This window comes from Watersipora subatra, chromosome 5 (genome assembly GCF_963576615.1).
Source record: "Watersipora subatra chromosome 5, tzWatSuba1.1, whole genome shotgun sequence".
In the NCBI taxonomy this organism is placed as follows: Eukaryota; Metazoa; Bryozoa; class Gymnolaemata; order Cheilostomatida; family Watersiporidae; genus Watersipora; species Watersipora subatra.
Genome location: NC_088712.1, coordinates 34,758,352 through 34,781,046, shown reverse-complemented (window position 1 = coordinate 34,781,046; position 22,695 = coordinate 34,758,352). Strand labels below are relative to the sequence as shown.

Here is a 22,695-nt window from a genome sequence, read left to right as displayed (position 1 = left end):
TCATGAAAAGCTAAGATAGCAGCGCATAAAAGTTTTGCTTTGCTAAAAAAATTGTTTTGACGCTAATATTGACTAGTTCAGCAGTGCAAAAGAAAAGGTCAAAGGTAAACGGCTAAATGAAATGGTTCCATCAGAATGCAACCTGCGGAGCCAAAAATGAACATATTTTTGTTTTAAAAATACTAATTTTTGTTTCTGCAAATATTATAATTATGGTTTGTTAATGTAACTTGTTCTTGAATATATGTGTATTTGTAGGAGTTGATCTAGTATTATTATTGTTATAAAACTTGTAAATTTGCATGTTTTGTGATGGCATGATTGCGGTAATCTGAAATTAGCATACAGTTAACTTACAATGGATAGACACTTATCACTCCTGTTCTGTAGTACGTAAAAAGCCAGTTTTGACTGCAACTCTAGCAAACATATCGATGAGGGCAACACTACAACAAACATATCAATGAGCTTTTATGCAGCAAATATAGTTATAAAATAAAAATATACCTTCAAATTTAGATTGAAATACACAATTGAAAGCTCTAACAAATTTCAAAGCAGGCTATAAGATCATCGTAGGTTAATGGCAAGCAATAGATATCAACTGGTAGAGACAGGTACATATATCAGCTTCCCCGTGCATAGTTACTTAGAGAGCTGGAGTACGACAAGTTAGAGGTAAGTTGGCAAATTTCTTGCATCCATAAGGATTAATGTCGCACCGCCCAAAGGATAGTGCAAAATATGGGCAACATTTGATTTGTCTGTGAAAGGGTTAAATTAATCTTTTCAACATTCTGACCAGGTGTTTGAGAAATACAATGCCACACTTTATTTGAATGTCACCTCTAATAAAGCGCCATTCTAAGAGGAGGTTTGAAAAATAGATCACCATGGCGCTCAAATAAAGATTTTATGGTATGTTTCGTTGAAGGGATTAGTTTGATTTCCTTTGTCTTTGGCTAGATCGAGGTTTAGCGATCTTATTGGTTCAGGCCGTAAGCGTGAATAAATAAATAATCATGTTTTTACCAATTTTTAAAAATAAAATTTGACAAAACAGCGAGAAAGATCAACAACAATTAGAAAATCTATACAAACTTCAGATACATTAAACTTAACAGATTTACACCCTAAATAGAATATAATAAACAGTCTCTGTACGTCTGCAGTGTTTTTTTGTTGTTGTGCACCATCAATATGGCATGATTTTCGGTATAAACATAACTTTTCAGGATATCTTGCATCATCTTCCAGCCCTTTTGAGGGCCACCCATTTCACGGGAGTTGTGTTGCGCTTTGAAATTTTAGAAGCTTTGCATGAGCTATGATACAGCAAACTTAAACAAAGTTACTCAATAATTCATAGAAATACAATAAACATGACAATTCCTAGTAATGCTGTAGTGTTGAAAGCTTCTTGAGGGAATAAGTGAATGTATTTAAATATGTCTTACTAACAAAATATCGACTTTCTTCTACTAACTTTGGAGTCTCAAGAATTGTTAGCTATTGATTCTATCTCTACATGTCAGATGTTGTATAGGGAGTGCAACAGGAAGGGGTGATTTGCTAGCAGGACATGCTTCTTCCTCCCAGACTGCTCAGCAATTAGGGATTTCCTGTCAGATGCTACTATGACATGCCAGCTGAATCTAGGAAATGTTTCTTTTATCTATTCAATGAGTAGAAAACTTCCAAAATCTAAACATATGGAGTAATGTCTAGAAAGAAAAGCTCTCATGTATATTTCTATAGCAAAACTTTTAATATAAAATTCAATAGAATGAAATTACCTCAAGAGTCATAGAGCAAACTATCATAGTCACCACACAGCATCTACATTAAAGGTTTCCATGTACTTACACCGGCTTAAATGATGATGTTAGTATCTGGTCAATAACAGTGTGACAGAATATTTTGAAAAGTATAAGTGGGTCACCAAGGGAAGATAACCTCTGATTAAACAAGCAAGCTCACTTTCCACAATTTCTAAAGATCCCATAGCTACAATGCATTAAACTCATGTACCAAATACTTTGTGTTATTTTAGGACATGTTAGAAATCTGACTGCTGAAAAAAGGATGAACTAAAATGTTTTTGAAAAATATGTTAGCACATAATAAAAAGTCGGATATATCATATAGCTATGTAGTTATCTTTTTCTGGCCAGATATAGTCTTCAGGACCTTTGCCTGGCTCAAACACCTGCCTTACATTAATATTTAGCCTGCCACCTGATAGCAACCGTCTGAACAGAGACCAACTGTCAGCATCCTCTAATGAAGATATCAAATCTGCAGAAAACTTTTCAGATTCTAATTTGATTCTTTTGCAAGGAGTTGCCTTCTCATCATAAGTTCTCTTCAAATGACAGTTTTCACGGTCTGTAGGAATATTACTTGTATGTACATCACCTGGAAATGCTGGAGTGTAATTTAAATAGCTAGAGTCATTTGGCAGTATTCTTGGTACAGCGTGATAAGACATTCTGGCATTACGGGACATGATAAATACATCTCCATCTCGTAGAAATAATGCTTCCGGTACCTGAGCCTTTGATTGTCCACCAATCATAAATACACATGTCCTGCCAAAGCTACAATGAAAAACCATCAGACAATGTGAGAAAAACGTGCCGTAAAATGCATTATAAGGTGTACAGACAAACCCCTTAAATAGGAAGTTACAATCAAACCTTTACATACCTAGTTACAGTCAACCTCTACATACCTAGGTACGAGTCAAACCTCTACATATAAAGTTACAGTCAAACCTTTACATAAGAAGTTACAGTCAAACTTGTACAAAGTGAGATACAGTCAAACCTCTACATAACTAATAACTGTCACACCTCTACGTATGAGATTACAGTCAAACCTCTACATATGAAGTTACAGTCAAACCTCTACGTATGAGATTACAGTCAAACCTTTACATACCTAGTTACAGTCAAATGTCTTCATAGGAAGTTAGTCACACCTCTAGATAAAAAGTTCTGGCACAGTTCTGGTCATACTTCAACATAGTGAGACACAGTCAAACCTCTACATAACTGAGAACATTCACACAGTAATAACAGCAGGCTTTATTATATTTATTTATCATGTCTGATTTTTTGTTACACTCGAATGTGTAGTGAAAATAACTGAGCTATGAGGTATTACAAGCTCAACACAAATTTAACAGAGACTCATAATATAATTCATTATTGGTGAGTCAACATTTTACCTGCATGCTGATTACAATATCTAAAGGAGACCCGTGCCAGTCAGCCATTATCAGCCACAACATAAAGCCTCAACTATTCATTTACTCTTGAAGCTAAGGCTAGCTACATTGGATCAAAGTCTAAAACACCTGCTGAATTAACAGAGTCTTTGATTGATACCTTATTGAAATGAGAGGAGCTGTCAAATCAAACTCGCTGTGATCCGTATGCCCCGACAGCGTAGAGTCAGCATGATAATAGTTGACTATGGAAGCTTCTGCTTTAAACTTGATCTCTTCTCCTAGGACTGCATGTACAATGAACTGAGTTAGCTGAGAGAGGTCTTGGGGAAACTCACTCTTGTTTTCTTTTACATAAATCTGTGAAACAGGGTTGAGTAATAGTGTAACACAGTGATTAAAACAAAGATAACCTTGACCTTTCATACTGTGTAACCAACTTGTAAATAACATTGTCCGGAGAAGATAACACAGGTATAGCCTTCCATGTAACAACTATATTCTCTAGATATACAGGCTAATGTGGAGTACTTATGCGGTCAACCAATCTTACTGATGACACATACTCTGGGTCTGACATTTTGCTCGACTGAAACTTAGTTGTATTGCTGCCTCATTGGCTTATTCTGTTATCACTGAGTGCAGTTTTTCATTTTTAAAAGATTACGAAGATAACAAAGAAGCTATTGGAATGATTTTTCACAGCGTAAAAGAATGAGAATTAAACCGAGAATAAAGAAATAGCTTAGTATAAGTTCCTTTTTGACAAATAAACAGCTCACAGAGTTATGACTACAAACATTCGGTAAAAACTATTGATAAATGTAGTTACTGAGCATATTGTACTGAACTATATTGAACTGAATGTTAGTGACTTTAAATGACCTTTAGTGACCTTCATTCTAACGCATGAAGATAAAGTGGGTTTGGTTTCTGAAATACACTTCCAACAACGTTCAAATTGCAACGAAACATAAATTATGATCATAATAAAACATCCCAAACTACATGCCTTTAAAATAGTTTGTACATAGTTTATATAGTAACCCGAATCTTTCGCATAACAAATAACTACAATTACCCCTGCCCTTCCAATTTCCTCCCGTGTGCTTTTTAACATTACTAGACAGCTAATAGCAAGTGTCCCTTCCTACTAGACAGCTAGCAGCAGGTGTCCAATTTTACTTGACAGCTAAAAGCAAACTTGTGTCTTATCTTACAAGGCAACTAACAACAAGTGTCCCTTCTCACTCGACAGCTAGCAGCGGGTGTCCAATTTTACTAGACAACTAGCAGCAGATGGCCCACATTTGGCATTGTGAAACTCATGCAGTCTAATGAAAGTATGGCAAGCAATGAATAAATGTTTTGGCTCACCTTTTTAGTCCAGTCATAGTGATACCCGAGAGTCACCCATCTTAGCTTTTTGATATAGTCAACAGACCTGTGAGCAAGAGTCAAATCACTTGAATTGACACAGTTCGATGTCTAGGTAAGACGTAATAGATGTTGTGTGTAGTTCCATAACATAGCATGTTTGCTGCAAGTGTCAGTGGGTCATGTATATGTGTGAGTCTGTCATGTATATGTGTCATTATGTCATGTACATGAGTCAGTCCTCCATGTACATGTGTGCCATGTAAATATGTCAGTCTGTCATGTACACATGTCAGTCTGTCATGTACATGTGTCAGACTGTCATGTACATAAGTCAGTCTGCCATGTAAATGTGTCAGTCTTCCATGTACACGTGTGTCATATATATGTGTCAGTCTGTCATGTACATGTGTCAGCTGTCATGTACATGTGTCAGTCTGTCATGTACATGTGTCATTATGTCATGTACGTGTGTCAGTCCTCTATGCACATGTATCAGTCTGTCATGTACATATGTCAGTCTGTCATGAACATGTGTCAGTCTGCCAAGTACATGTGTCAGTCTGCCTTGTACATGTGTCAGTCTGCCATGTACATGTGTCAGTCTGCCATGTACATGTGTCAGTCTGTTATGAACATGTGTCAGTCTGTCATGTACATGTGTCAGTCTGCCATGTACATGTGTCAGTCAGTCATTAACATGTGTCAGTCAGTCATTAACATGTGTCAGTCAGTCATTAACATGTGTCAGCCTGTCATGTATGTGTGCCAGTCTGCTATGTACATGTGTCAGTCTGTCAGGTACATGTATCCGTCTGTCATGTACATGTATCAGACTGTCATGAACATGTGTAAGTCTGTCATGATAAATCCCAATCACTTTAAGCTGTAGTAATAACTCAAACTTTGTAAGATTAATATGGTGCTAGTTAATGATAACAGATAAAATCTAGCAAAATCCAACAACTCTTCAACTAGTAACAGAGAAAAATACTACTTACATGTATAACTTGAATTAATCTTATTAGTTCTACTACACTTCTCCGACATTCCAACAATTCAAAACAAGAAGCAATGCAGACACACATTATTATTATTCTATTAATTTTAAACATTTCAAAGCTGCCAACTCTAAATGTTTATTACATGTAAACATTGCTTAGTGCTGACTATCGCATGCCACTAGTAACTTACATATCACTTGGCGCATCACTGCAGAAATCTTGCCAGACATCTTCATATGACATTTTGCTGTCAATATGGTTGGTCACGTTTGGCAGCCTTGGATACATGGAGTAACATCGAGCAATCATATACTTTCTTAGTTTATCCCTGAAAGGATTTCGTATCAAAATGGCTCCTGAAAAACCACAGATGTTTTTTTCATAGCGGGGAGCTGAGAAACAATACTTTAGTAAGCCTGTAATAGAGGCAATCATTAGGAAAGACAACAACCTCTTCAACTTGTTTGATTCAACTGCCAATAGACTTGAATGAGTGAACATAAGAGCTGATTTCCCATGGGATATAACTTTTAGTTCTACAAATCAAAACTATTTCTGCAACAGGTCTCAAGATTTTAAGACAGTTTAGGGTCCAAAGCTGACCAAATTAGATTGTAATATGTTAGCAGAAAACACAACAAGACCCCATTTCTGGTGCGGCATCTGATAAAGATTTGCCAGCATACATTACACATGTAACCTGTTGCCTGTTTAATATTCACCCAGATGAATTGGAGATCGTAATCCTCATAACTACATCCATATCAACATTGATGACAGATCAAATTTTCCAAATAGGTGGAACCAGTGTTAACAGGACAGAGATACACTTTTATACTGTTTTTACACAGAATGAGCCAACCAACAGATCTCATTTTTAGTCACAAATTAGAGAGCTCATTCACAACCTCCTATGAGCTATAGGCTAAATATGACATTGAACCAGATGAAAAATTCCATTTCACTACGTATTAAATTTTCGTTCAAGTGTACAGTAACGTAATCAGCATTGATACGTTTTGGCCTCCTCTCTGCTCCAACGAGCCAGCCAGCAGATCCCAGCTTTAGTCACTAATCAGAGAAATCTTTCACAACCTTATATGAGCTATAGGCTAAATTTGACATAGCTTTAATTCTGACTTGAAATGTCGGGTGTTGCGTATTGAACCCGTCTATCATATGTGGGATGAAGTATAATTGCTATTTACACAATCTCTTCTGCAGACTATAAACTCAAACTTTCAATCATGATTCAGAATAAAAACTGGTGAGTTAGCATTGACAAAACTATCTTAACTTGTAAAGAGCAAAAGCATGCCCTGTATCTCCTGCTCATGTAGTATAAGTCACTCAGAGCTTGTGAAGGTGTATGATCTAACCGCATTCTATAAAGTCCTGTTTACAGCTATCAACAGATTTTAATGATAACAAACTTGTTACCTGGTACAGAAGTAAGTTCATACATACTCCACTCCGAGCTGGGGATCATCCCCTCGTGTTCAGTAGATGTTACTGTTTGAGGATAGATCTGTTTCACCTATAATATAGTAGCAGCTGAATAAAAGACACAAGAAGACATGAAGTGTGGGTTCACTTTAACCAAATTAGCCAATGGGAGACGAGTGATGTTCAAGTGTTCCAAACAAACTCTGACACGTTGGACTCAGTGCCTTTTGCCATGACAAGCATAAGACTGAACAGAGAAGTATCAAACATCAGTGTTTGTAGTTATAGTTTAAGATAAATGCTATAGAACTTCTATTTATACAACTTTTTAACAAACATCTACATGTAAAATCAACAGCTTGTACCAAACTAATGAACTCTAGGAAGAGTGATAACTACAGTAAACCTTGTCCATTGATGTCCACTTTGAATCATCAACATTGATAACAGACCCAAGGTCAGCTGGAGGACTCTTTCTCTTTAGAGCCTTGAATGTTTTCATAAAGTTATCCTCAACAACTTCTGTTACTGTATCTGACATCGCAATTGCTACGTTATTATTGATGTGAGCAAAGACTGATGTTGGAATCTCCGTCAGACCACCTAAAATTGATAGGAACGTAATTGCAATTATGATTTACTAATCAGTGTGAATAATTGACCAATGAAACACCTGTGTCCGTAATGATTACCTGGTGGCTGACTCACTATCCATGATGAACGTAGGCAACTATCAAATGAGGTCAAGACTGAGAACTATATTTCACTCCCTAGTCTTCACTTCCTTTACTAAAGTTTATAATTTATTTAATTATTTTTAGTAACAAAAAGTTTTACAATAAGAAGTAAAACAGGAAATGAGAAATGCAGAGCTGAGAATAATAAATAACTTAGATGAGTTGAAAAGTAACTTGATAGTTTATTTAAAACAATCAATTAACACTGAATGTGAAATCTTTCTGTGTGTACAATTGACTGGATATACATATGAAGTACCACCTTCATCATCAGCTGTGGTTATGAATGGAGCTTAAACTGCCAACCTTTCAACTGTAAGTCCACAACTTACCCAACTGCACCCTGCTAGGATGAACTTGGTACATGACAGAAGCTTATACCTACATTATGTACTGGCTAGAACTAGATGTAAACCTTCAGTTATATTGTTTATATAAACCTTCAGATAAACTTGCTTATAAAATACCAAACGCTCTGATATTGATGATGAGAAATAATGAATAATTGTTCTTCCTAAATTAAAATAGCGTATAGAAGGTAGACATGGCTCAGCTTCTACAGTAGCAATGTCTAGCGAGTCTAATTTAAATAACAACAATTTTCTTTAAGATATGTCCTGAGTCCACCTTAATCTACAAGTACCGATAGAACGAACATCAACACGTTTATCCATCCATTGTAGCCAAGCATTTAGCAACTTATTTGTCTGATACAACAGGAAAGGCGAAGAGATGTTTAATTTTTGTCCTTGATAGGCCATAGAGCCGTGTTTTTTTAATACGATGTAGCACGACTGTACGTGTAGAAATTGGTCAAAGTATGGAATCTCTGCTTAGTGATGTTAGAAAAATCAGAGGTACATCAGCATGAAAGTTACAAATCTTTTTGACATCTTAAATAATAATAGTTAGATAAGTGAAATGTGATCTTTAAAAAGACCTTGTGAATAATCTCCAGACAATCTTGATACACTATTTCTGGACTGCCTTTTCATAGACAACATTTTCGGCTTTCCTATCTGGTGTCAAGCCGCACAATATTTTAGGATTGCCGACCCTTGAGCAGCTTATATAAAAACAACAATGTGAGAACACTTGTGAACACAACTTTTTAAGATCAATCCAATGACTTTTAGTGTTTGCCCTTGACCCCTATTCACAGACATTGCAAAGCTGCGCTTGATTGGAAACTGATATCTCTTGAATGCAAATGATAGATCTGATAGGATGAGGAGAATCTTGGGATGAATGCATCTTCACTTTTGTATTTGCCTGTCAAGATGGTGGCCTCTAAAGCATAGGCCACCATCAGTACAGTTACTAATCGAGTTGCACTGCAAAGCTTCGCTAGGTCCAAGTTTCTAAGAATAATAACTGGGACTCCTTTCAAATTAAGATTATTAGGAGCACGCCCAGCAGCTCATCATTCTTGATCAACCATGTTGTCAAACAATTTGTATATCTTGCGTCCATGAGGTCGTTCGTCAGGGAGTTTGGTATTGGTTGAAAAATGGCTCTTTGGTGTTGGTTTAGTTTGGTATTGATTAAAAAAATGGCTCTTTAACCAACTGGTGTTTGGTCTGAGAAATCAACTGAAAAATTTGGACTCATCTTCTACATAAATTCTTCTGCTGATCGTTTTTATTACCATAAACTTGGCGTTATATCATAACTAGCTGTGCTACCCGGCGTTGCCTGGGTAATAAAAAAGTCTTCAAGCAGAAAATTGATTTGTATTTAACATATAATAACATTTGCCATTCTAACTTTCAAACTAAATATCATGGGAGAAGTGTTTTGTGTAGTTGAAATAAATTAAGAGAAAATAAAAACAACTGTAAAGGCTTTCAAACTTTGTCAAACAACTGTAACTTTCAAACTTCGTACCATGAGGGAAAAGTTTTGAGCAGGACAACTATATTAAAAATAAATAATTAAAACAACTTCAAAGGTTTTCAAACAGCTGTGAATTAAAACTTTTATAACCTAAAAGAAGTGTTTCGTTGAAATAAATTAGAATGAAAATGAAAAATGTAAAGGTGTTTAAATGTAAATGTGAAATCATTAGCAAGTAATGGCAAAACATAGTCTATTTTGCTACGATTACAATCCAAAATTATTTGGTATACAATTATATGATTTTAGTTCGTTTAGGTGTTGGCATGCAAAAATTGAGATGTAGGCTAATATCATAGGTTATAGGTACTAATCATCATCACTAAAAATAGTGCCAAAATACTATGTTAACCTTGGTGGCTATAGGTACCTCCAATGACTTCAGTGAATTTAGTGGTTATGATGTGTGCCCAAAATAATATAACATTACAATGTACTACGTGGAGAGTTTTCACCTCCGAGACAGACGTATAACATAAACGCTGAATCTAACTTAAATAAACTCACTTTACTAAACAGATACATGCAAGAAGTTTTAGTACGCATTTTAGTGAACCTTAAAGGTTGGCTTGCAACAAAATTCACATTACAGTTATTTGGTATCAGAAGATTCAGCATGTCTTATTCTGTTGTGTTGTAGTTGCCAAATAAGTGGAAATGTGATTACAAGCTCTTAAAAGCTCAAAAACGAAAAGCCGCCGTAGATTGGAATCTCTTTATTTCTCTGACGTATTCATTACCGTTTGGTAATCATCTTGTCATGTGATATTCTCATGTGAATTGAAAGGCCAATAAAAAGCTCAATATCAAACTTATCGTAGCATAGTTAATGACAAACACTTCGGGTTTTACCGAAGACCCTGTATCAATTATAGATGCTCGCTACTTTACAGTTTTGTTTCGGCCTTATTCAATCGTCAAGTCGTAATCTGATCATGTGACCAAATACTTTGCAAATTATTTTTGCAGCAGTTTTTGATCATCACAGGTGACCAACAGACTCGTCATGATTATAAGACAATGATATGTACTCATTCGAGGTAAGGTTAAAAATTTTAACGATTTTTTATGGTAAGTTATAATATATCAGTGCTAAAAGTGACAGCATTACAATGACGATAAAACAGATGCAGAAGAACAATAGACATGGTTTTATTGAATGCGTGAAGTATATTTGTGAAAATATTTTGACAAATGAGGTTGCATAAAAATGTAAACAGACACCATCCTGTAACAACTACGTCCCATTTGAGCCGTTTTGGAAAGCGAATGCAAACTACGGCGGTCTCGTGTGGCTGCGATTAACTGTTCGTTTTTTAGCTTTTAAGAGCTTGTAATCACATTCCCATATATTTTGCACCTACAACACAACAGAGTAAGACATGGTGAATCTTATGATACCAAATAACTGTAATGTGAATTTTGTTGCAAGTCAACCTTTAATTTTTTAACATTAGTTTTATCATTGTGAGATGTTTTTATTTTAACGGATACCGGATACACCATATAACGGATACAGATAACTCACCATGGCAAGTTCAGCGAGGTATATCTTTTAATAACGTATATAATCAGTTCACAATTCGCCAAATCTTAAGTTTGAGATTAACTATCGTGGATATTGTGGGGCCGAATAAATTAACCCTAACGAAAAAAGACGAATAAGCATCGCGTTGCATATACTTGGGTCCCAAATAGTTTTGAACAGAAGCATTTTAACTCGTCGACGCTGAAGGCGAAAATAATTAGCACCCGCATTGTGTATCCATTATATTAAAACATTTTCGATCACTATGGTGTTCTAGCTCAGTGGTAGAGTGTCCGGATTAGAATGTTGTCATGAATCGTCGTGAGTTCAAATCTATCAGAATGCGGTATTTAAGTATCAAGATTTTAAGATCTATAGCCAGAATGCAGACAGATGACATTGAAAAATACTTTGAAAAATATAAATATATATACAACATCAGATCTCCATATTTCCATATAGAATTATGTGGCCCTATATAATAACGATTTACTTTTATGATCAGATGTGAATACCCATTGAAGATTGAATACTATTTTCTATATAATATAATGATACAGATTTCTTTAAAAGAATGAGGAGGTGATAATTTTTGGGCAAATTTAGAAAAAGATACATTTGGCTACAGAACCACAATTTAGGAGCTCAAGTAGGACAAATTCAAATTTTGTGTAAATATCAAGACTACATTGTGCAAAATAGTATCACATTGCTCGACCCTCTAAAACATCAACATTACCAAACTCTCACTACACTAATTTGCTGTTTTAATATCAGTCAGTTGAGACAGTGAGTGTAGTAATTATAAAGTACCTTGGCTAATCAGAATCACCTACAAATCTCACAGAGTTCAAAAAAAGATATTTTGTGAGAACATGCTGAGCTGCAGAAAGGACGAAATTTCCTAGCAACTTAATACTTTCAGAGTGACACATTGATATGCATAATGTCATTTGATTATAAACTTCATTAACTTTTTTCGACAATTGTACAAAACTATTCTGTGTGGACAGCTTGCTTGCTTAGAGTTAGGTGGAACAAGCTAATTCGAGGCTAGCAAATGAAGCTCAGTATTACAATGGCAGTAAAATTATTAGATTTAGTCAAATGAACTGAAAACAGAAACACTAGTAGAGAGTTCAGCACATAGATTAGGAAGCTGGAGTTGGTAGCTAAACATCAGAAAGTGAACGACTTGAAATCATTCATGCCATTGTGTTTGAATGGAGTACGGCCAGGCTTGGGGCCACTAGTGAGTATTGAGCGCACTGCACTATTTGCTGGCTAGACGACAGTAAGGTGCACTAGGCACTGCACTAGTGCATGGCATAGTAATAATATAAAATGCACTAGGCACTGCACTAGCAGAAATTCTTGTGCACTAGGCACTGCACTAGCGCATGGCATAGTAATAATATAAAATGCACTAGGCACTGCACTAGCAGAAATTCTTGTGCACTAGACATTGCACTAGTACTAGTGCAGTGTAAAATCATAAATGCTCTAGGCACTTCACTATTAAACTTCACTAGGCACTAGACCAATGAGCTTTTTTGCTATAGCAGCTATAGCTATTGCTATATTTTGCCAGTAGTACTGGCAAAATTCCTCTAGTCATGTTCAAGAAAGTCTGGGTCTGAGATGTGTCACGCTCACGCTGGTATTAAACATATCACTCATAGATCAAGTTTCATTTTACTTCAAAGATGCCTACATTTATTATATAATCATAACATCTCTGGAGTGGTCTCATTTTGCTTGTGAATATGTACATAAGCATATGTAATTGGTACTTAAATACATGTATTTAAAAAACATAAGTTTCAAGAAACTTATTGAAAGTTGAAATTTAGTCAATAAGTTACTTCCACTCTATCAAAGATAGATTTAAACTGAAATCCTACATATACATGTACATCCACAAATACTGACACGGAGACAAATAGACAAGACAATAGACAAATGGTAAATAAATAAAGTTGGCTTGATTGTAGTTCTAGGGATTCATGGAAACTCCAAACACATGCTCATTTGAGTAGTTAACAACATTGCAAAGAAATATCAAAGTTCCATATTCAATACCAATATTAAAGTAAATCGTAATGCCATCTCCATCATTTCCATCAAAGGAAAATAATAATATTCAATCTGCACTTGGCACTGCATTAGTGCATACTATTTCGCACTAGGCACTGCATTTGCACTAGTGCATTCATGAAAAAGTTTCCAATCCGCACTAGGCATTGCACTAGAGCATTTTACGTTGCACTGTGCACTGCACTTGCACTAGTGCGTTTATGGGAATTTTCTAATCCGCACTAGGCACTGCACTAGTACATATCATGTCACACTAAGCACTGCACTTGCACTAGTGCACCCAGGGACTCATGTCAAATTTGCACTAGCATTGCATTAGACATTTTTATTTTTAAATTGCACTGCACTATGCACTGCACTAGTGCAGTGCACACTGCCCTGCTAGTGGCCCCAAGCCTGCGAGTACCGTGTTCTCCATATGAACAGTTTTCACAGGACACAAAGGATGACTATTCAAAGCTGAAAAAAGAGCTAATCAGGGCTTTCCGCATAAACTGCTATAGGGCATATGAACAATTGCGTGATCGTGAATTATTGGATGGCGAGACTGTAGATCTGTATCAGTCAGACCTGCGTAGGTTTGATGATGCAATAGGCCCAAACAATCCTGAGCTATTAGTAAAATGTGCTTTTGTTTCAGGGTTACCAATGGAAGTAGCAAGTCAATTAAAAGCAACTGCAGCTGTGGAAGATATGAACCTAGATGAAATGGTTACACGAGCGAGGCCAGATCTTTCTATCAAAGCTGACTCATCATCGTATATATGCGGCGCAGGAGTAACGGACAAGCCTGGTAACAGCTGCCAATGCTATACATGTTTTGAATGTGACCATGTCTCTAGAGAACGCACTACTGAAAGAAAAGTTGAGGACACAGACAAACAGGTTTCCTGTTATAACTGCAATTTAGTGGGGCACACAGGTCGTCAATGCAAGTCTTAAACAGTTGGGAAACAAAAATGGGGGAATGTCTGCATCGGCTGCTCACCCCAATCCCACTCAGTAAAGATGATATGACCATTTGTCACAGCCTAAATGTGAGATGTACCCATCCAGACTTTAGACTTTAATTGATAGTGGCTGTGAGCAATCTGTGTTATCACATGATGTTGTAAATTGACTTGGGCTAGTGATCACAGGCCATGTCAGAACAGTAAGGATGTTAACTGGCAATACTACACAGTGCATTCATGAGGTAGCAGATAATGTAAACATTGGACCATCTACTGTACAATTGCATGGTTTAGTTGCACCAGAGCTTGTGTGTGGGTGCAAACTAATTCTAGGAATATATCCATGGAATATCCATATTAGGTGGAGTTATGATTAACTCAAGTAAAAGTGTGCGATTTGGATGTGAACTACAAATCCTGTAGCGACAACAAGTAAAAGTGAACTGCACACTACATGTCTAACTATTGATGACAATGATGTTAAAGCAACATTCAATGGATATAAACGGGGAGTTTCTTGGAAATGGAAAGATCAAGAGCCTGTATTGACAAACCAATGTGCCGAGTATGCAATAAGTGAACGGTATATAAAAACAGTATGACGACAAAATTGAACAATTGATTAGTGATGGTTGGCTAGAAAGACATAATAAACAAGTACATGGCGAGGTGAGTGGTGTAAGTCCTCTTCTGGCAGTTTTTCAACCTAATAAGAGTAGGAAGGTCTGATCAGTAATGGGCTATAGCCGAGAATTAAACAAACATGTACATAGTAATTCAGGAAATAATGTTGCTGTATGTCAAGACAAACTGAAACAGTGGGGCAAGTTTGGTGACACAGCCTATTAAACATCCTGTAACAAGCTACAAGCAATGTTAAATAGCTTATCTACCTTTTAGAAAAGACAGAGTTTATTTTGAAGGCTAAATTTAAAGAATAATGGGTTTTAAAACACCCATCTTTATAATTCTAGATCAGACAAAACATCTTTAATTTCTGTCTCTAAAAAGCTAGGATACGTCACATATTTATTGCCAGGGCTTGTTGTGTCATTTGCGACACCGATATTGAATCGCTGTAAAAGAGCCTTCAAAAACAAAAATTTCTTTGAAAATTGGTGGACCAATCTTTATTTTGAGTACAAAATCGGAATCAGCGTGCCTGATTTACATATGAGAAAACAATGAAAGCTGTTCATAGCAGTTATGGTTTATAGACTGGCATCGGCTACACCATATCACTAAGAATCTTTATTAGTATTGTCATTATCAGTTATACTGCTGTCACTCGTAGCCTCATTTCCAATATTAACATTTGAGTCCGGTTCAGAGTCTAACTCATAGTTTATCAGTGTAGATGAAGGTGAATCATTATGGCTCCAAGAGACCCTAATATCTCCTACATGATGCATCATACTGTCAACACTGACTGCCATGTTAGAAACAAGAGCTGTAACATTGCCAGTTCCCAACTTTGATGTAATTTTGGATTGCGTGGTTTCACATACCTGTGGTCATCCCCACTATACGGATTCAAACTATTATCTCTGCCAGCAGTTCCTGCAACTACTGAAGTTTCAGATTTATAAGCAAAGAGTCTGCCTGTTGGCACAATGCCCTAGGTGTGAGGAATGTTTTTATACCATTACACCATATCACTAACACTACCTCTCGACCAAGCAAGCATTCGATTGATTTTGTGATGATTAAGTTCTATTATACTATTACCAGATACCCTGTACGCACAGCTGAATATGTAAGTTGCATTCCACTTTTTCAACATATTTGTCAGTGCTTTGAAACATGGTTCGTTGTCAAAAAGCAACTCTACTGGAGCCCCTCGTTCAGCAAAGATGTTTTGCTAATTGTTGCACTACAAATGTCTCATTCCTTAGTTTTCTCTGTATGGCATACCGACTCGGTCCACAGTCTATAACAGTCAAATACGAAGTATCTTTGTACTGTGCAATATCAGTGGCTAGCCGATGCCAGTCTTTAAACCATAACTGCTATGAACAGCTTTCATTGTTTTCTTATAGGTAAATCAGGCACGCTGATTCCGATTTTGTACTCAAAATAAAGATTGGTCCACCAATTTTCAAAGAAATTTGTGTTTTTGAATGTGCAATATCACGCAATCACCCCAAAGAAAAAATGAAAATGCGTGAAAAATGCTTGAGATTTTTGCCCCAATTTTCACAATTTTATATATACTGTACTATCATTGATACATCAATTGCTCCAAAACCAAATCTCAAGCATTGCCCCACTCTTGGGTTGGCAGGCTTGCATATAGTGTTTGTCTTTTCTTTGTCTATTGTATACTGTATGCATCTGGATCAGTTGAATACAGGAGTTTAGTATTATAAAATAAGCAGCTTTCTTAGAGTTAAGTAGAACAGTGTGCACTTCTAAATTGCTAAGCCACTCCGCTGTGGTAAATCACGCACGTCTGTCGACCTCTTAAAACCAAGCTATTTGTCATATTGGACCTATACAACATGTTTTTCCTAAGATTAAATTTTTACGCACAATTTCATTACATGTATGATTACACCAATGATACACAGCCCTCCATGGGGGGCTGTATATCATTGATTACACTTGAACATGCGTTTCAACATACATTTGAACTGCGTAATGATTAAAAAAACTGTTAACGCACGTTGTTTAAAATAAAAACTGTCACTTAGTATAACAAATAAGCTTTTCATATTCAAACTATCCCAAAATTGCGAGTGCTAGAACAATTGAAGAACTTTGCAAGAACCTTTATCATAGAATATCACAGAGGTCTGGTTTCTAGCCCGTGTGCACAGATACGCGTGGGCGCGTCGTGAAAAGCGGGGACCTTTTGGATGATTCCCAAGTACCTGTGAATTAGTGGTTTTGCAATTATGAAAAGGTTTTACATTGGACTAGCTAAATAGCCAAATGTATTAAAAAAAATTACTGATAAAGTGGGTACGTATACGTCTCTTCAACGTTTCGTAATACCAGCACGCAGTGTAGCGAGGCAGTCAATTCACTTTTTCGTAAAAAGTTTTCTTTTTCCGGTATGCAACTATTCAGCTCGTTTGTTAAGCGAATAAGTAAACTAGTTGCCGGCTGCGTACAAAAAATCGAAGTATAATCATATGAGCATAATAGTGTATGTATTTGTTTTGTTTACTGGCAAGGTAAGCATTAGTGTATATTTTTTATCGATAATACTATTTAGAGTACGCTTCACACAATGTTACCAAGGTTGACATCTCTACAGCTTTAATATCATTACGACGTCGGTGAATTATACGATTAATTTTCTAGTGTTTGTGAAATACTAGCCATTTCTGTTAGACAGATAGTGGTTTACAAAAAGCTTCATATGCTGTTACATGCGGAAGAAAACTCGTAGGTATGTGGTTGAGACATCTCCTACTTCTGGCGTATCTACACTGGACCCAACGCTTCCAGCGATTCAACCTGCTGAAACCAACGGAAGGGAGTTGAAACCAACACACTGGTGCTTTGCTGGAACTAACAGATTGCGCTGAACCCAACGCTTCCAGCGATACAACTTGCTGAACCCAACAAGAGGGAGCTGAAACCAACTCACTTACGTTCTCCTGATTCCAAAAGAGTGTGCTGAACCCAACACTTTCTGCGATACACTCTTTTGAAACCAATGAGAGGGAGCGGAAACCAACTCATGTGTGGTCTGCTAAAACCAACAGAGTGCTCCAAATTGATCACAGCCTAAAGTGCAACTTGCTGAAACCACCAGAAGGGTACAGAACTCTCTTGGAACACTAAATTTTTAGTTTTAACCATTGTGACCAATTTCTCCAAGTATGCTGTCAGTTATCCAACTGACAATCAGGAAACGATAACGTTTCTCCAACAAACAACTTTATTGAAGTAACATATCCATGTGTCTCTCTCAAGAGCAAAACACAAGCTGAATTGCTCGAAAATCGCAGCAGTATTTATATTACATGAGCGCATAGCCTAGAGTAACATATATTGTTTAGATTGACCAATCACCTTGCCAACTGCTGACTTTTTAAAATTTTCACATTCGTAACAATTAAACGTTGAGTGACAACTAGCCATTGCAGTGTAATAAAATAGACACTAACAAAAAGCCTATAAGATTTCACAAATACGGGGTAAAGAACAGTAATCTTGAGAAACAGAAAGACACATCTTAATAATGAAAAAAACTAAATACAAAATGTTATGTTGAGAAAAAATAATAAAAAAAATCGAAAAATATCACTTGAATGACTAACAGCTAGTACTCAATTGGAACAGATACTTAGACTATTCTGACAAGCAATCATGAACATAAATAAATTTTTCTAACATGTGAGCAGCGAAAATAAATTTGTTGAAGATTGTTCATTGTTATTTTTTATAAATCTCGATAAAGGGCATCGGTCATTTTTTCTAGGTGAACCTCTGTCCCAGAAGTCTTTTATACACGTATATATATATCGGCTTGGTCGCCTCGTCTTTTCATCAGATCATTGGAAATGACTGTCCATGGAGTTGTTCCCCACGGCCTTTTTCAGGACCATCACTTATTTCATAGAGTTCACCCGCTAATTTAGAATTTGTGATTGTTTTTAGGTTTACTACAAAACTTCCGACTTTCAAATTAACCCAATGAGCTCCAATTAATTTTTGGCTGAATGTCTACCAGGCTTGATTAATTTTAATTATGTACTGGCTCATCAGTAATTTTTTATTGTCAAAAGATAAGTTTAATTTTATAAAAATCCCCATAGCATGAACATTAAATGAAAGAAGCTGGTACTATTCAAGGCGCCATCAGCTTTCTCTTTGAGCAAAACTTGACTAAATTTAATTCTAAAAAGAGAATACTAATAATAGTTTCACTTCACTAGTTTTCCAGCTCCTTCTGTGAACATGTACTCTGACTCCCACTTGGTGTGAAGCCCCAGTTCTCAGTGCTCATATTCTATACATGTATTACCATTTTTAATGGTATTTTGAAGTCAACATTTGTTCCGACAAATGCTGTTCTAATTATTTTTATAATAGTTTTCTGTTCCAACCTATGATTAGAAGTTGAATAAAGGCTGCATCATACGGGATCGTACAAAACAGTTGACTGACACTCCAACACCTTCACCAATCACCCACTTGCCAAGATGCAAAGGAATACTTGTACTAATAATAATTTGTTGTACTTGATCAGAGCACAGTTGATGAATTTTCACAGCACACTAGATACCAGGGTACTAATCTATATATATAAATTTAACAGTCCGTGTGTTTGTACTTTGGTTAGTTCAGCTATAGCTAATAAAGTCTTGGAATTAAAAGCTTGCATGCTGCTGGATTTGAACTCACAAAGATTGCTAAGTTTTCTAACTGTGCATTTAGCCACCAAGCTGCACTGTTCTTATGATACTATAGCTCTTATCATACGCTGTATACCCTTTTCTCGATTGCACACGCTAAATGACCTATTAATTGATACATTGTGTTCATGGGTTATGGATGCACCTGTTATAAAGTCTTTGTATTATTTCATGATATGAAATTTAAAAGTTACAATTGTTTGAGAAAGTTTGAAAACCTTTACAATTGTTTTCTTCTTTCTCTTAATTCATTTTAACTGCACAAAAAAACGTTTTTCTCGTGATATCAAGTTTAAAAGTTAGTATGGTAAATGTTGCATATGTTAAAGGTTGACTTGCAACAAAATTCACATTACAGTTATTTGGTATCAAAATATTCACCATGTCTTACTCTGTTGTGTTGTAAGTGCTAAATATGTGGAAATGTAATTATAAGCTCTTAAAAGCTCAAAAACGAAAAACCGCCGTTGATAGAAATCTTTATTTTGATGGCGTAGCCACGAAATTTGGTTATTATCTTGTCACGTAGGTTCTTACGTGAATTGAAAGGCTAATACAAAGCTCAACATAAAACTTATCGTAGTATTATGTATCGTAGTACTAGTTTATGACAAACACCTCGGGTTTTACCGAAGACCCTGTATCAAATATAGATGCTCGCTACTTTACAGTTTTGTTTCGGCCTGGTCTAATCGGCAAGTCGTAATCTGATCATGTGACCCAATACATCGCAAATAATTTCTGCAGCACTTTTCGATTATCACAAGTGACCAACAGGCTCGTCATGATTATCAGACAATGATATGTACTCCTTCAAGCTAAGAATAAAAAATTAAACAAACTTTTTTGGTAAGTTATAAGATATCACCGCTAAAAGTGACAGCATTACGATGACGATAAAACAGACGCCTAAGAACAATAGACATAGTTTTATTGAATGCGTGAAGTATATTTGTGAAAATATTTCGACGAATAAGGTTGCAAGAAAGTGTAAACAGAAACCATCTCTCACAACTACATCACATTTGAGCCGTTTTGGAAAGGGAATCCAAACTACGGTGGTCTCATGTGGCTGTGATTTTCGGTTCGTTTTAGAGCTTTTAAGAGCTTGTAATCGCCTTTCCACATATTTTGCACCTACAACACAACAGAGTAAGACATGGTGAATCTTTTCTTATCAAATAACGGTAATGTGAATTTTGTTGCAAGTCAACCTTTAAATAAAAGAAAATATCTGTCGAACAACTTTTTTATTACCCGGCCAATGGCGGGCATTCACCTAGTCTATATATATAAATTTCAAAGTTTGTTTGTGTAATTTGGTTTGTTTAGTTATAGCTATTAAAATATTGGAATGAAGAATCCGCGTAGCAGAAGAGTTGATCTCAGAACCTCTTGTTTGCCTGGCAAATATCTTCCCAAAATAGCTGCGCGAGATTGACAGATTCATTGGGCGATCTATGTCGCTATGTGGGTGAAAATAAGCGTAACGTTGTTTTATGTTTGCTCTTACGGCTTTTATTAGTATGTTTAGATTACTCAAATTAGCCATTGGCAATGTGCCAGGCTAATGGCAATGTTTCATAAGCTGTTTTTTAATACCCTTTCAATCTCTGGCATTCCGCTTGCAACTAAGAAAATGGAGCCAACCACTGCTCAGTGCGTTACAATTCATTGTGGGAAATTTACTATTGTCGCAAGTGTGGTCTGCTGGCTTGGGTCTGAAACTTATCTAGTACTGGGTTTAGTAAAACGTGTGATGCGTAAAAAATTGCGTGACACTGCGTGATGGCTAAAATCATTCAAGATCGTCATACATTTGCTCTTAATGGCTTACCAGATGTATTTTAAGTAATATCTCAACAAACCAGTGATTTTCTTTCCAGGTTTAATTTATTTTCAAGCTAATACAGGTCGATGTTTTATTTCAAGCATTCGTGAATATGACTATTTACAATTTTAGCTAGTTGTAATACGGTACATGCTGGACAACTTTTGACCCTCACACATTTTTCGTGTTTGAGAAAAATCTCAACAAACTAAAGAAATATGTGAGAGTCAAAATTGGCCCAAAGTGTATCAAAACTAGCTAAAAGCACTTTATAATCTATTAGAAATTGTCGGGAGTCATATTCACACACTACATGTACTTCAACATCATCCCAAGGACCATAGAAAACTTTCATGCTGGCCTTTACTGATATACGTGTTTGACCTAGATCTAGCTCTAAAGAGCTAAACTGTCCTCATTGCTAGTATGTTGCGTGCCAACATACTAGCAATGCATTGTGGTATTTGCAGTAATAATGTTGCAGTGCATACTGCTGGCCAACTGTAATACACATTTGATATGATCTTGCAGGCCAACTAAAATTACATCACCGGCACTTTTTGCCCGCCTAAATTTGACGCATGTGAAATAAAGCAAAGCAAGATCAACATTTACAAATTATTTATTAAAAACTCTTGTACCTATTATATTATGATATATATTTATGATTATAATATTATTATAGATTACGATATATAGTTTTGGCTGACAAAAAGCAATAACATTAACAAAAAACCATTCATTGTTGTTATTTATTGAGATATTTCATGTGATATAATGAAGCAACCAATCTGTAGCTCAGCTGAAGCTCAACTGACTAACAAGAAAAAGGCAAAAACAGAGGATACTAAGTGGTATTAGCAAGGATATCAAACCGGTTCATACTGGATATAACAATGGAACATTACTAGGAGTGGTAGTGGATAAAAAACATGTAGACCGTTAGCAAGGATATCAAATCGGTTCATACTGGATACAACAATGGAACATTACTAGGAGTGGTAGTGGATAAAAAACATGTAGACCGTTAGCAAGGATATCAAACGAGTTCATACTGGATATAACAATGGAACATTACTAGGAGTATACTAGTATACTAGTGGATAAAAACATGTAGACCGTTAGCAAGGATATCAAACCGGTTCATACTGGATATAACGATGGAACATTACTAGGAGTATACTAGTATACTAGTGGAGAAAAAACATGTAGACCGTTAGCA

The 22,695-nt window shown here is 36.1% G+C and overlaps 2 protein-coding genes across 4 annotated transcripts in view; one reads left to right on the top strand and one right to left on the bottom strand.

Annotated features, from left to right (window-relative positions):
• Window positions 1-1,723: 1,723 nt before the first annotated feature.
• On the bottom strand, window positions 1,724-17,034 carry LOC137396601 (nucleic acid dioxygenase ALKBH1-like). 2 transcript variants are annotated; one of them, XM_068082914.1, is made up of 7 exons: window positions 16,936-17,034; window positions 7,466-7,662; window positions 7,054-7,150; window positions 5,804-5,969; window positions 4,610-4,676; window positions 3,393-3,592; window positions 1,724-2,600 (listed from the first exon to the last, which is right to left on the bottom strand). In XM_068082914.1, the coding sequence occupies exons 1-7, from the start codon at window positions 16,982-16,984 to the stop codon at window positions 2,141-2,143; spliced, it is 1,236 nt and encodes a 411-aa protein (XP_067939015.1). In that variant the 5' UTR covers window positions 16,985-17,034; the 3' UTR covers window positions 1,724-2,140. The 2 variants fall into 2 exon arrangements, with proteins under 2 accessions (XP_067939015.1, XP_067939016.1); XM_068082915.1 differs by having other exon boundaries at window positions 4,610-4,716; window positions 5,832-5,969.
• Window positions 17,035-17,360: 326 nt separating this feature from the next.
• LOC137396273 (uncharacterized) overlaps window positions 17,361-22,695 on the top strand; it is a 73,104-nt gene continuing 67,769 nt past the window's right edge. For both annotated transcript variants that reach the window (XM_068082469.1, XM_068082468.1), the window contains exon 1: window positions 17,361-17,449. The gene's annotated coding sequence lies outside the window, so the exon portion shown is untranslated. The remainder of the gene's footprint in view (window positions 17,450-22,695) is intronic.